Source organism: Lacerta agilis, chromosome 2 (genome assembly GCF_009819535.1).
Source record: "Lacerta agilis isolate rLacAgi1 chromosome 2, rLacAgi1.pri, whole genome shotgun sequence".
NCBI classification, from domain to species: domain Eukaryota; kingdom Metazoa; phylum Chordata; class Lepidosauria; order Squamata; family Lacertidae; genus Lacerta; species Lacerta agilis.
This window is the reverse complement of record NC_046313.1, coordinates 105,368,378-105,380,904: the sequence shown is the minus strand read 5'-3', so window position 1 is coordinate 105,380,904 and position 12,527 is coordinate 105,368,378. Positions and strand designations below refer to the sequence as shown.

The following is a 12,527-nucleotide window of genomic DNA, read 5'->3' as shown; positions in this document are numbered from 1 at the left end:
AGCCTCAATACGGAAAACTCAAAACGGAAGCCGTGTTTCCTGTTCAACTTCCGAGGCGCATTCGAAAACCACGGTGTTTACTTCCGGGTTTTCGGCGTTCGGGTTCCGAAACGTTCGACTACGGAGGTGTTTGAAAACCAAGGTACCGGGCACAGGATTTAGGTCATAATATACAATCTGAGGATTGGATAAGGCTTTGGAAAGTGAATTTGAAATTTACGGATTGCATATTGTTGAAAGAGAATTATTCAAAAACATTCAAAAACAGCAGCAAGAATCTTAATAGCACAAAATTGGAAGAACGGAGAAGTACCATCAAAAAGAACAATGGCAAGAAAAATTGATGAACTATGCAGAGTTAGCAAAGATAATGGACAAACTGCGTGAAAAGGACAATAGTGATTTTGAAAAAGAATGGGAAACCTTTACAATGTATTTGCAGAAACAACAAAAAATGGGCTCCTTGGCAGGATTTAAACAAACATTTACAATTTTATTTACAGAGAGCAAGAGTATAACAATGTGATAACATAGTATTCTATATAAACAGCAGAATGTATCATTGGATGTAACAAACCAGAAATGGAAGTTGAGTGAAGTCAACAGGGAGGGGGGAAATTGAAAAATAAATGTTTAGTAATGATATTGGATATTTGTTATGAGAAAAGAAAATCAATTTTAAAAAAATTAAGAAAGAAAGAAAACCAAGGTACCACTTTATTATGAATTCTTGACATGTGGAGCTTCTGAACATATAACCTGTTTTTATATCACAGCTCAATACAGTACAATAAAATCTGTTTATACAAAATACTCTATTGGCTTTATAAACAAACATATTCTAAAGTATGAAAATACCCTGACCTGTTCCTTTTTGTACAATTTTTGACCAGAATGCAATATTTCTGGCAAGGGGTGGCACATTCCCCATTTCACCGCATTAATCCAGAATGCGGCAGCTAGACTGGTGACTGGGAGCGGCCGCCGGGACCACATAACACCAGTCCTGAGAGATCTACATTGGGTCCCAGTATGTTTCCGAGCACAATTCAAAGTGTTGGTGCTGACCTTTAAAGCCCTAAACGGCCTCGGTCCTGTATACCTGAAGAAGCGTCTCCACCCCCATCATTCAGCCCGGACACTGAGATCCAGTGCCGAGGGCCTTCTGGCGGTTCCCTCACTGCGAGAAGCAAAGCTACAGGATACCAGGCAGAGGGCCTTCTCGGTAGTGGCGCCCGCCCTGTGGAACGCCCTCCCATCACAGGTCAAGGAGATAAACAACTACCTGACATTCAGAAAACACCTGAAGGCAGCCCTTTTCAGGGAAGTTTTTAATGTGTAATATTTTTGTATCTGATTTCTGTTGGAAGCCGCCCAGAGTGGCTGGGGAAATCTAGCCAGATGGGCGGGGTACAAATAATAAATATTATTATTATTATTATTATTATTATTATTATTATTATTATTATTATTATTTCACCCCTGAGGCAATATGGAACAGGCCGCCCTTGCTCCCAGGGACTGCTGCCAAATTATGTTTTGACTATTAATGAAGACCTTCCTATTTCAACAACCCTTCTGAGCGTAGGTTTTCATTGCAGCCTGTATCTGTTGGATTTGAAATGGGGTTGTTGTTTTTATTTGTCTTTCATTGTTTCACATTTGAAATCTCTGCCATTGTTGTTGTTGTTGTTTTAAATGGTTGATGGTTCTATTGTTAAGTCACTTCACAAGAAGCAACCTATAAATGGAAATAAATAAATAAATAAATAAATGTGCTCTGTACTTACACAGGGCTATCACAGTGACCCCTAGGATGACATTTCCAGCCCATCCAATCCACAGAGCAGTCCGCCGTCCCTGAGAATGTGGTGAGGCACCTGTAAATTTGCCCTTATTAATACTAGGTTCCCGTAACACAAGGGTACAGGACCTCAGACCTGAAGCCCAAATCTGGCCCTGTTACTTACAGCACGGAGAACAGACAGTTCCAGAGATCAGCGTGTGAAAGGAAGGACATGGTCAGACCTTGCTAAATGAAACCTTGTTTCTATATCTCTGGTGCTGCAGAACTGTGCAGAACTACCTCTTCTTTGAGCATATTCAGTGCTTCTTTTTCTAGAAAAACAGGTGCTGGTACTTACGGTGAACTTGTTACAGTAAATGTCACACTTTCTATAATCAAAATAAGAGAGGTGCCATGAACAACTTACTGTAACAACTTCATCTGAATGGGGATTAAATTGGGGAAAACTGGCTTAGATACTAGCAAAATGAGCACTGCTTTTGTTTCTCTGAAATCCTTTTCGGCTTCCCTTTTATTTTAATTTGAATTGTTGCTTAAGTGCCCATCTTTTAGCAACCCTCTAAAGTTAGTTATTTTGACTAACTACATGCTCACACAAAAGGTGACACCTCCTACTTCTGTGGCTACATTTGCTCTAAAAATATTTCAGCCCCTGCAGACATGCTGTTCTCCGTGCTGTAAGTAACAGCTTGGAGCCTTGCGAAAAAAATATCCTCTCCCCAGTCCCCAACATTAAAACTTACTTGATCCTTGTGAGGGGTGAAGCAGCCTGGCAGAGGTTGGCGCTGAAGGCAGACCAAGCTCAACATAGATAGAGCCATCTGTCATTCTGCAAGAAGCAAAGAAGGTCAAGAGTTTTTGTGTGATATGGGACAACTAGCTGCTGCAAGGGAAGTGTGTATGTTAGTCAAGCCAGCCAACCAATGTAATTCGCTGAAGCAAGCACTGCTGCTGACCAATGTAGTTGAAGGTCAGGTTAGGTTTTCTGGTCTTCGAAAAATTGAAGCAGAGCTTCCTGATGCAGAAAGGTGAGGGCAAAAAGAATCCATATGGTTCCTTTGTCTTCCTCATCAGAATAGATGTCTGCCTTTTATTTTATTTATTTAGCAAGGTTCACACACCGCTTTAAAAAAAAATCTTTAAGTGGTTCTGCTGTAAAGTATTCATTAAAAATAGCAATAAGAAAAGAAACTGAAATCAGCAGAGATAAATCAAATTGCCGAAATGTGGATAAAATCCACCAGTTTAACATGCACTTAAAAAGAAATTTACATGGTAAAATTCATGCCTGGTTAGTAATTATTTTATTTATTTGTACATACATACATACATACATACATGCATACATGTTGGCTGCTTTGAGACTCCTTCGGGTAGTGATAAAGCGGGATATCAAATCCAAACTCCTCCTCCTCCTCCTCTTCTTCTTCTTCTTCTTCCTCATCCTCCAAGCTGCCAATCTCTAGTACCTCCCAGGTCTTCTCCTTATCTGGGTTGTCTCCAGTTGTCCACTGCCAGGAGCCCATATCCAAATCATCTTCCTTTGCGCTATCCCTGCTCTTGGCCAGGTGGTTTCCATTGCTCCTCCTCCAGGTGTTAACTTCGGAAAGGCATCATACAAATAAAAAGATTGACTGGTTGACTTCTTTTCTAAGAATGAAAATATGATTTATTTTTATTTCAATAATTTATAAACCACCTACCAATGTACCTTCTAATCAGAATTCAACAAGGTTGCGACTCATTATAATTGACTTGAGATAGTTAAAATTAACCATGAAATCAGGAAAACTCACTTAAAATGCTTGCTGAAATGTATCTGAAGAAGTGTATCTGAAGAATTGTGCATGCACACGAAAGCTCATACCAAGAACAAACTCAGTTGGTCTCTAAGGTGCTACTGGAAAGAATTTTCTATTTTGCTGAAATGAAAAAAGTCTACTATGCCAAGGAAGAGTTCAACACACATGAGCACACACCACATAGTAGAGTTTGGATTTTGGATTTGATATTCCGCTTTATCACTACCCGAAGGAGTCTCAAAGCGGCTCACATTCTCCTTTCCCTTCCTCCCCCACAACAAACACTCTGTGAGGTGAGTGGGGCTGAGAGACTTCAGAGAAGTGTGACTAGCCCAAGGTCACCCAGCAGCTGCATGTGGAGGAGCGGAGACGCGAACCCGGTTCCCCAGATTACGAGTCTACCGCTCTTAACCACTACACCACACTGGCTCTCAGTAGCTGTTAAATGGCCATACTTTGTAAGTTTGGTCTTCACAAGTTGATGAATGTACTGCTAAACAAATTTTAATGACACCAAGCATTCTTGTCAAGTGTGATGCATTCTTGTCAAGTGCGAATTGTTGAGAACCTTGTTAGAAAATGGTAATGAACGTGAAATGGAATAAAACAGTGAAAAAAGATCAGTGTTTGAAGCGCAGTGTTTCTAGGATAGGGAGCCCACATTAGAAATGCTATTGCGGTCTTACTGCCACTTCCTTGTTCACAGGGACCCCACACCACAGGTGGTCTAATTTGTCATTTCACTCTTAAATTCAGTTCTCCACATTTACACATCCGTTTGCAATTTTTTAAAAGTCCTTTTGAAAATTCGCCAGCATTTTACTGTTAATCTGTTTGAATAAATGCAATTTTATCTATGCAATTTTGCCTAATATACACAATTTTTAGCTGTCTTAAGCCCCTTATATAATGCATTCTTGTATGCTATTTTCACTAGTATATGCATTTTTGCACAGTTTCCCCTCATAAGTGCATTTGTACAGAATACTTGGCAAAGAAACTTCATTGCAAGCACAAATTCTAAAGGTTGGTTTCGATGCCCTGTAACAATGAATTTGATCTGCTGCCAAGGTCTTGAGCAGCTGTAAAAGTCACCATATGATCTGACTTTTACATCTGTTCCAGAAAGTCCAACACTTTAAACGAATGCAAGCTCGTATCAGAATTTGACCGCACCCTGCATTGCCAAGCAAACGAGGCTTGTCTTTCTCTGCCAGCTGAGAAAACATTGTGACTCTTCATTCCAGCTTCTACATACACTTTCTACAATTCTGAAGTTTGCTGGTGGAGCCAAATAGCTTCTAAACTGGTAAGTAGAAAAACAATCAGGGAAAGAGTGGGGTTACGTGAAAGAGAGTAATGTTAATTGATGTTGCTACGGTCTCTACTTAATGTCCCTGTAGAACTGCTCTGCTGGTTTAAAGTATAGCATATTTACAGCAACTGCTGTTGTTTAGCTTGGCTCCCCTCTTGCTCCCCTCCCCTCCCTGACTTAATGCAACTCTAGGATCGTGATGAGGCACTAGAAATCCTCCCATGGGGGCTACAGTCTGACTTCCTCCCAATCCAGGATTTTGATACAGCATTGCAGTTCCTCCTATGGGGCCTGAATGACGAAAACCTTACATTTATATATATATAGGAAGATATTTGCCGTTACATTGTCGCTTCATTACGTGGTTATGAAATTGTTCTTGTGATGGTTTGCAGAGAAGGGGTAGTGAACAGTGGAGTTATGGGGTGGAAGGGAGAAAAGTGGAAGAAATGGGGCGGGGGCAGGGTGGGAAGTGTTTCAAAGACTGTGGGAACATTTTTCTGGAAGGGAGCCTGAAAGACTGAATCAAATAGTAACCGAAGATTCAACTACCGTCATTATTAGAGCTCAGCTGGCACACCCAGTTCCGACTCTCCTGACCTTGGACAGGAGAGTCCAAGTCCTGCAGTCTTGAAGGAAAAAATGGAGGATGGTCAGCCACAGAGAAATGTCCCACGCCAGAGAAGGTAAAAACAAATAAAATGTTGCTCCAACTCTCTCTCCAGCTTGCTGCTTTTCCTCTGGCTCACGCCACTGCAACTTTCTGTCCTCAACTCTGGTTTTGTCTGTTGAGGGAGGTGGCAAAGTTCATTTTCCATCTGGCACAACCCCCTTAATACCCCATCGCCTCACCAGGAAGCTACCTTGGCTATTCCAGGAATTAGAAGGCTTGGTTAGCTTTTAACACTTGCCGGATGCAGGGATTTGAGGGGTTTGGCATACAGCTTAACCCACCCACCCCAAATTTATAACATGAGGAACCAGGAAATCACAGGCCCATGCACTTAATGTGTATCTCACATAGATTTGTGGAAAGCATTGCTAAACCTAGAATTGCTAAGCAAATAAAAAAACCAGGAAGAGGAAAATGACACATAGTTTCAAAAAACAAAAACAGTCTTTTTGAATCCTTCTTAACAAACATGTAGATAAAGCTGATCCATTAAACATTATTATTTTTAAATAAAAAAAAACCCTTTGGCAAAACCCCTTACCAAAAATACCCCCACATTTGAACTCATGCAGCATCAGTTTTCCTCCAGTTTACTATTTGAAGAACAAAGTATGAAAGTAAACATCATCATCATCATAATTTTACTTGTACCCTGACCATCTGTCTGGGTTGTCCCAGCAACTCTGGGTGGATTCCAACAGGATATACAAACACGGCGAAACAGCAAACATTAAAAACCTTCCCTATACAGGGCTGGCTTCAGATGTCTTCTGAATGTCATATGTTTATCTCCTTATCTGATGGGAAGATGTTCCACAGGGCAGGTGCCACTACCAAGAAGGCCCTCTGCCTGCTTCCCTGTAACTTCACTTCTTGAAGTGAGGGAACCGCTGGAAGGTCCTTGGTGCTGTATCTCAGGGTCCAGGCTGAGCACAACTAGGAGAAATATGCAGTGGGGTCCCCCAAGGGATTTTTTTCTACTGGATTTATTCAGTTACAGGTAGGTAGCCATGTTGGTCTGCCATAGTCAAAACAAAATATAAAATCAAAAAAATCCTTCCAGTAGCATCTTAGAGACCAACTAAGTTTGTTCTTGGTATGCAAGCTCATACCAAGAACAAACTTGGTTGGTCTCTACGGTGCTACTGGAAGGATTTTTTGATTTTATATTTTGTTTTGGATTTATTCAGTAATGACTGTTGAGTCAGGGAAGAGAGCAAAGGGGAAGACAACACCAAAGCATTGTTTATTGTTTTAAAAACGACAGCAACCCCCAAGCAGAATATGAAAAGCTTCCAAAGGTGCCCAACAGCGGAGCAATTTAAGATGGGCGAGACTGGGCAATAAAACGGCAAATGCATTTCAGTTTGAGCGAATGCGAAATCGCTGTCATCTTCACATTTACTGTGGTGGAGTCTGAGAACTAGCTGCAACCATTCAGGAAAGAGACGTTTCATGGCGGCTAACTCAAAGGAGATGTCTATCCAGTGGGACCACCAGACAACAAGGGAGTGCAAGGAATATTGATAGATTAGAAGGACCCTCGATCCGATCAAGCATGTTCTTTTGTTTAAGGAATCGTCCTGAAGCAAGAGCGCATGAAAGACCTGCAATGAAAGGTGAGTCGGAAAGGCTTTATGCCTGGTGCTGTGAGGCACTTGGAAACAAAACACTACTGAACAGGGGGACCTCAATATACTACTGAATATCGGAGGACCACATTATATCTATATCAAGTTAAAAAAAATAGCACATGATAATTTAGCAATGTGTACAAAAGGTGTAAATCTCATATGAAAAGACGCATACACTCACCAGATCCAGGTGAGGAGCAGTTTGATTACACTGCTCCTCTGTCCGTCTCCAAAAGAGGTCCAGGAAGGAGAACATTTGAATGGAGAAGACCAGCAAGAAGCCACTTCTGTTTTATCAGAGTTGTCACATTCCAGCACCGGGGGTGGGGTGGGGGAGAGAGACGGCAGAGGGTAGTTACCGGTAAGAGTCAAATGAATGACTATGTGCATGCATCTATACCCAATCATCTGTGATTTTCAACACAAGATGGGGAGAGAGCTAAGAAACCAGAAGATATCACAGAACTGTTTAACATTTCAAAAGCAAAAACAAAACAAAACCCTGGCTTATATAGTGTCATAAGTGGGGGGGGGGGGGATCAGATGGAAACATATTTGGTGCCTGAGGCAGAACAGCAAAAATAACAGCAACAATAGTACATTCAGTGGTGAATAATTTGCACCGCTCTCATGATACCCAAAATTGGCTGCCTGCTTCTGCCTAACAGTAGGGCCGGCTGTGCTGTTAGGTTAAATCAAGTGTACGTCTGTGCATTTGCAGTTTCCCTCCTTTTCTTGCAGTTTGGTAGCTCCCCCCTCCCCAACTTTGTTCATTTTGTTCCTATGACCAGAACAGCAAAATGCCACTTCCAGCTGAGATAAATTAAATTATAGCTCCCATTCTAGGCATTAGCACGACCCTCATCATTTGTCTGTTTTATTTCCTTTCAGAGAATCAACAGTGTGTAACCAAAAGAACTATTATCATAGCTGTAATCATAATCATAATCATCACCATCATAGTTTGGTGGGTAGGTGAGTTTTCTGATTTTTGAAACCTTTATTTTTTAGTGCTTTGTTCTAGGCCAGTGCCCGCTGGCCAGTGCCCCCTGCTGCTGGTTAGTGCCAGCGGTAGGACTGCCAAGAGGAGATGCCAACAATCCACTCACAGCGTCCACAGTAACCACTGCTCAGCCACCCCAGGCAATAAATGGTGAGGGCTGTCCTCCTGGGTCTCCTGGCGTGATTCAGAGAAGGTCCCTTTCCCCATCACAATGGGCCTTTGATTCCCACTTCAGCCGTCAGGTGAGGTTGATTTGATTTCCCTCCCTGCTTGTCCCTGATGTATATCTTCACTCACCCCTTCTTCCCTGGCAAGAAGGGACACACCATTTTTGTAGTTTGCCTCAGGTGGCAAAATGTCTTGGGCCAGACATGAATGTAAGGTGGGGGGGGGGGAATTCTGCACAAATATTCATCATTTGATGATCATATATAGCTAATATATGTCTACTCATATTTTAGCATTGGTAATCTTAAAATAACAACAACAACAACAACAACAACAACAACAACAACAACAACAACAATGTAGGCAAGTTCAGAGGAGAGTTTTCTTTTTCTTACATTTGCAGCACAGAATACTAATCAGCCATTATGTGAGGTGTCATCTGTTCGAGCCTGTCCGGCGTTGTGGATCAACTATGAGGGAAAATGCTACTTTTTCTCAGAGGAAAAAAGAGATTGGGCTTCCAGTCAGATATTTTGTGATTCACATAATTCTGCCCTGGCTGTGATTGACAGTGAGCAAGAAAAGGTACGTCCAACCCAGGGGTGGAGGAAGGGGGGGGCGGAGGAAGGGAGGGGTAACACGAGGTACCACTGTAATTATGTAAGCTCAGCATTGGTGTTGGAGCAGGAAGACTGGCAATGGTGACAATTCAAAGTACTCGTGCTGACCTTTAAAGCCCTAAATGGCCTTAGCCCAGTATACCTGAAGGAGCGCCCCCACCCCCATCATTTAGCCCAGACACTCAGGTCCAGCTCCGAGGGCCCCTCACTGTGAGATGTGAGGTTACAGGGAACCAGGCCGAGGGCCTTGTCGGTAGTGGTGCCCGCCCTGTGGAATGCCCTCCCACCAGATGCCAAAGAATTAAACAACTATCTGACTTTTAGACACATCTGAAGGCAGCCCTGTTTAGGGAAGCTTTTAATATTTGATGAATTATTGTATTTTAATATTTTGCTGAAAGCCACCCAGAGTGGCTGGGGAAACCTAGCCAGATGGGTGCAGTATAAATAACAACAACAATTATTATTATTATTATTATTATTATTATTATTATTATTATTATTATTATCATCATCATCATCATCATCATCACCATCATCATCATCATCATCTTCCCAGAAACAGCAGTCCCTTTGCTGCAATTCGGCCTGCAAAGCAGTGAAGAGGTCTTTGCAGCTGCCCTGCTCCATTCTCATCCTGGCAAATACAGAGTGAGGCCACCACATCACCACCCCATGCTGCTGCTGTTTAGCCATATTTATCTCACTGTGCATATCTACAATCTATTTATTGAGGAGAACACTTCCTACATCTGACAACTCTCTAGTCCTTAAGCAACCACTTGTTGTGGTTGTTGGTTTTTGATGCAGCAGATTAACACATCTACCACTCCAGATACAAGATCAGCTCCACTACAGAATCGTAGAATCACACCAACACAGAGGGATAAGAAGGGATTTCTTTGAAGACAGCAGTTCTAAATCTGAAATTTTGTGTGGCTTTAAGGCATTCATTTTGCGCTACATCAGGGACACTGCTCACTGGATTGGTCTGAGGAAGGACTCTGGACAAACATGGAAATGGGGAAATGGGCAAGAATTCAAGAACACGTGAGTCCTTGTTCTCTTCAGTGTCTGGACTCTGGGATGCAAACCACCAAGTAGCCTGACAATTGCCTAGAGACAGATCTGCCATTCTTCCACATTTGTACATGGATATAATATTTCTTAGATACTATTAGATGTTAACCCAATTCTCAAACTAATGTAGCATAAAGAGATGGGGTTAGGGAGGGTGGGATCAAAATTCTGATTGGGGAGTGGGGGTGGACTCTTGTGGAACAACCAACGGAATAGGTTTGTGAATGAAGAAGGAAGGGTTCATGTTTCCTGCCTTGGAAAGATCAAACTAGCCCTGACCATGCAGAGAAGAGAAGTATGTTGTGTAGATATGAAGTAAACACAGACAGTTAGAAAAAATATCTTTTTTTATTACTTGTAATGAGTTCTAGCATAGCTTTCACCAGCTCATTGCAGAAGCTTGTTGTTGTTGTTCAGTCGTTGAGTCATGTCCGACTCTTCGTGACCCCATGGACCAGAGCTTACATACACAAAATAAAAATGCAATATGCTTAAAAAAGAATTATGCATACTGTTTTGTCCTGGTTACAGTGTTGCTGTGGTTCTACTTGTAACAGGTTTCATTACAAGTAGAACCACAGGAACACTGTAATCAGGACAAAACAGTATGCTTAATTCTTTATTAAAAAGCAGGCAAGATTAAGTGAGCGATATCTTTGATTTTATACATACTGTATGTCCATTTAAAATGGAAAGATGAAGGACCATGTTGACATATTTTCCCATTTTTAGATGGATAGTGAACAAAAATATTTTTTTAAAAAAATTGTATAATAGACAACTGGGAGATAATTCCCTAACTGCTGTGCCAGCAGCAAGGAGGCCCTACCTCTTATCACTAAAGAGGGACCACTGTAGCCAATCTTAAGGTTACTGTGAGCACAGCCAGAAGTGCAATACACCTGTGCTGTGAGATATGTCATTTTAAACACTTTCCCCTCTCTGTGAAACAGAGAATGACCCCCCTTGGCTTATAATCATCCTGTTCTCTTGGTTCTTTTGCTGCAGGTTGGAGCTGAAAGGAAACGGAGAGTGTGCATTTCTGAGCACTGACTTTGCTGTGTCAGACTGCCACGTAGCAAGAAACTGGATCTGCAACCAGCCTGATACTTATACAAGGAGCAGAGGTTAGGGTGTCATCCTAACCAGCAACATATGAGATCCAAATTGAACCCCAGCCAGTAATCTGGCCTCTGCATTTTGGGCCAACTGAACTTTCCAAGTCATCTTCAAGGGCAGCTTTCCCTATTTTTGAAACAGAGAATGGCCACCTTGACTTAATCATGCTGTTGTCTTGGGTCTTTTGTTGGAGGTGAAAGAAGAAAATCAAGTGTGCATTTCTGAGCTTCTTTGTAACCCCACTTTCTGGGGCAGCGCCCATATATTCTGTCTCTTTCATTTCCATGTAATAAACCAAATCCTTACAACTTCCTCATATGACAGATTCTTGATTAGGCAAAAGTGTTAAAGGCATGCACACATTTTAAATGGACACATATCCTGACCCCATGCAAAAAGGCTACGTTCCTCTCAAGAGTGTACGTCAAGTCTATACACGTATGTGGGTTTAGACATACCACTGACACATATGTGCAAACAGACGGACCCCTGGGAACAAGTGGTTCCATTCCTATATGTCTGGTCTAGTCCGGAGAGAAGCATTGAGATAGTGCTCTTTGAACCCCTGGCATTTGTGCTATTGGGTTCTGTGGGGCACTTTCTGCCCCCAGTTCTACTTAATATGAAGCCATTGGGAGTTCTGGAATATGGTGCCATCAGCACTCTAATGACATGTAGCTCCTTAAGTTCTGTATTGGGAGAGGCTGCAGAAGCCCTGGGAATCATAGAGTTGGCAGGTACTTCCAAGGGTCATCTAGTTCAACCCCCTACAATGCAGGAATCTCAACTAAAGCAGCCATGACAGATGGTAACCCCTGTTTTGGTGGGGGCTGCATTCTGGGTCATCACACGCAGTGGTGGAGCACATGTAAGCTGACCCCGCCCCGTTATGTCCCAACCCCATTCCACCCCTCTTATGTACTGAGTTGAATAGGATCCAAAATGCAGCTGTCTGATTGGTCCTAGAATAACAGGATTCAGAATGCAGCAGTCTGATTGGTCTGCAGGAGCCACCCAATCCAGCTCTAGGTGGAAGTGAATCCGCAACCTGATTGGCATACAGGAGTATCCCAGAATTTGCCAATCACATGGGGCCCATTGTGTAAATAATGTATATAAAGCAGACGTTTTGGGGAAACTTCCATTCCTCACTACTACGAGCTGAATAAAGAGCATGAAATCCACACTTGACTCTGAGTATATTTCAACCCCCTTTTCCTTCACTTCTGGGTTCACAGCGATGCATGGGTACATGGTTGTGTGTGCTTTGAACATGCGGAAAATGGTCGTTGCCTTTTAAATAACT

The 12,527-nt window shown here is 42.2% G+C and overlaps 1 protein-coding gene across 1 annotated transcript; it reads left to right on the top strand.

The window, feature by feature from the left end:
* Positions 1 to 8,589: 8,589 nt before the first annotated feature.
* Positions 8,590 to 11,529, top strand: LOC117042374 (early activation antigen CD69-like). Its single transcript, XM_033141922.1, has 4 exons — positions 8,590 to 8,611; positions 8,806 to 8,987; positions 9,858 to 10,072; positions 11,111 to 11,529. The coding sequence occupies exons 1-4, from the start codon at positions 8,590 to 8,592 to the stop codon at positions 11,232 to 11,234; spliced, it is 543 nt and encodes a 180-aa protein (XP_032997813.1). The 3' UTR covers positions 11,235 to 11,529.
* Positions 11,530 to 12,527: the final 998 nt, after the last annotated feature.

Excerpts from the sequence above, each read along its gene's own strand:
- LOC117042374 (XM_033141922.1), top strand. The coding sequence starts at position 8,590 with ATGTCTTGGGCCAGACATGAAT. Across the intron at positions 8,612-8,805 it reads GTCTTGGGCCAGACATGAAT|CACAGAATACTAATCAGCCA; the intron begins GTAAGGTGGGGG and ends TTACATTTGCAG. Across the intron at positions 8,988-9,857 it reads TTGACAGTGAGCAAGAAAAG|ATACAAGATCAGCTCCACTA; the intron begins GTACGTCCAACC and ends CTACCACTCCAG.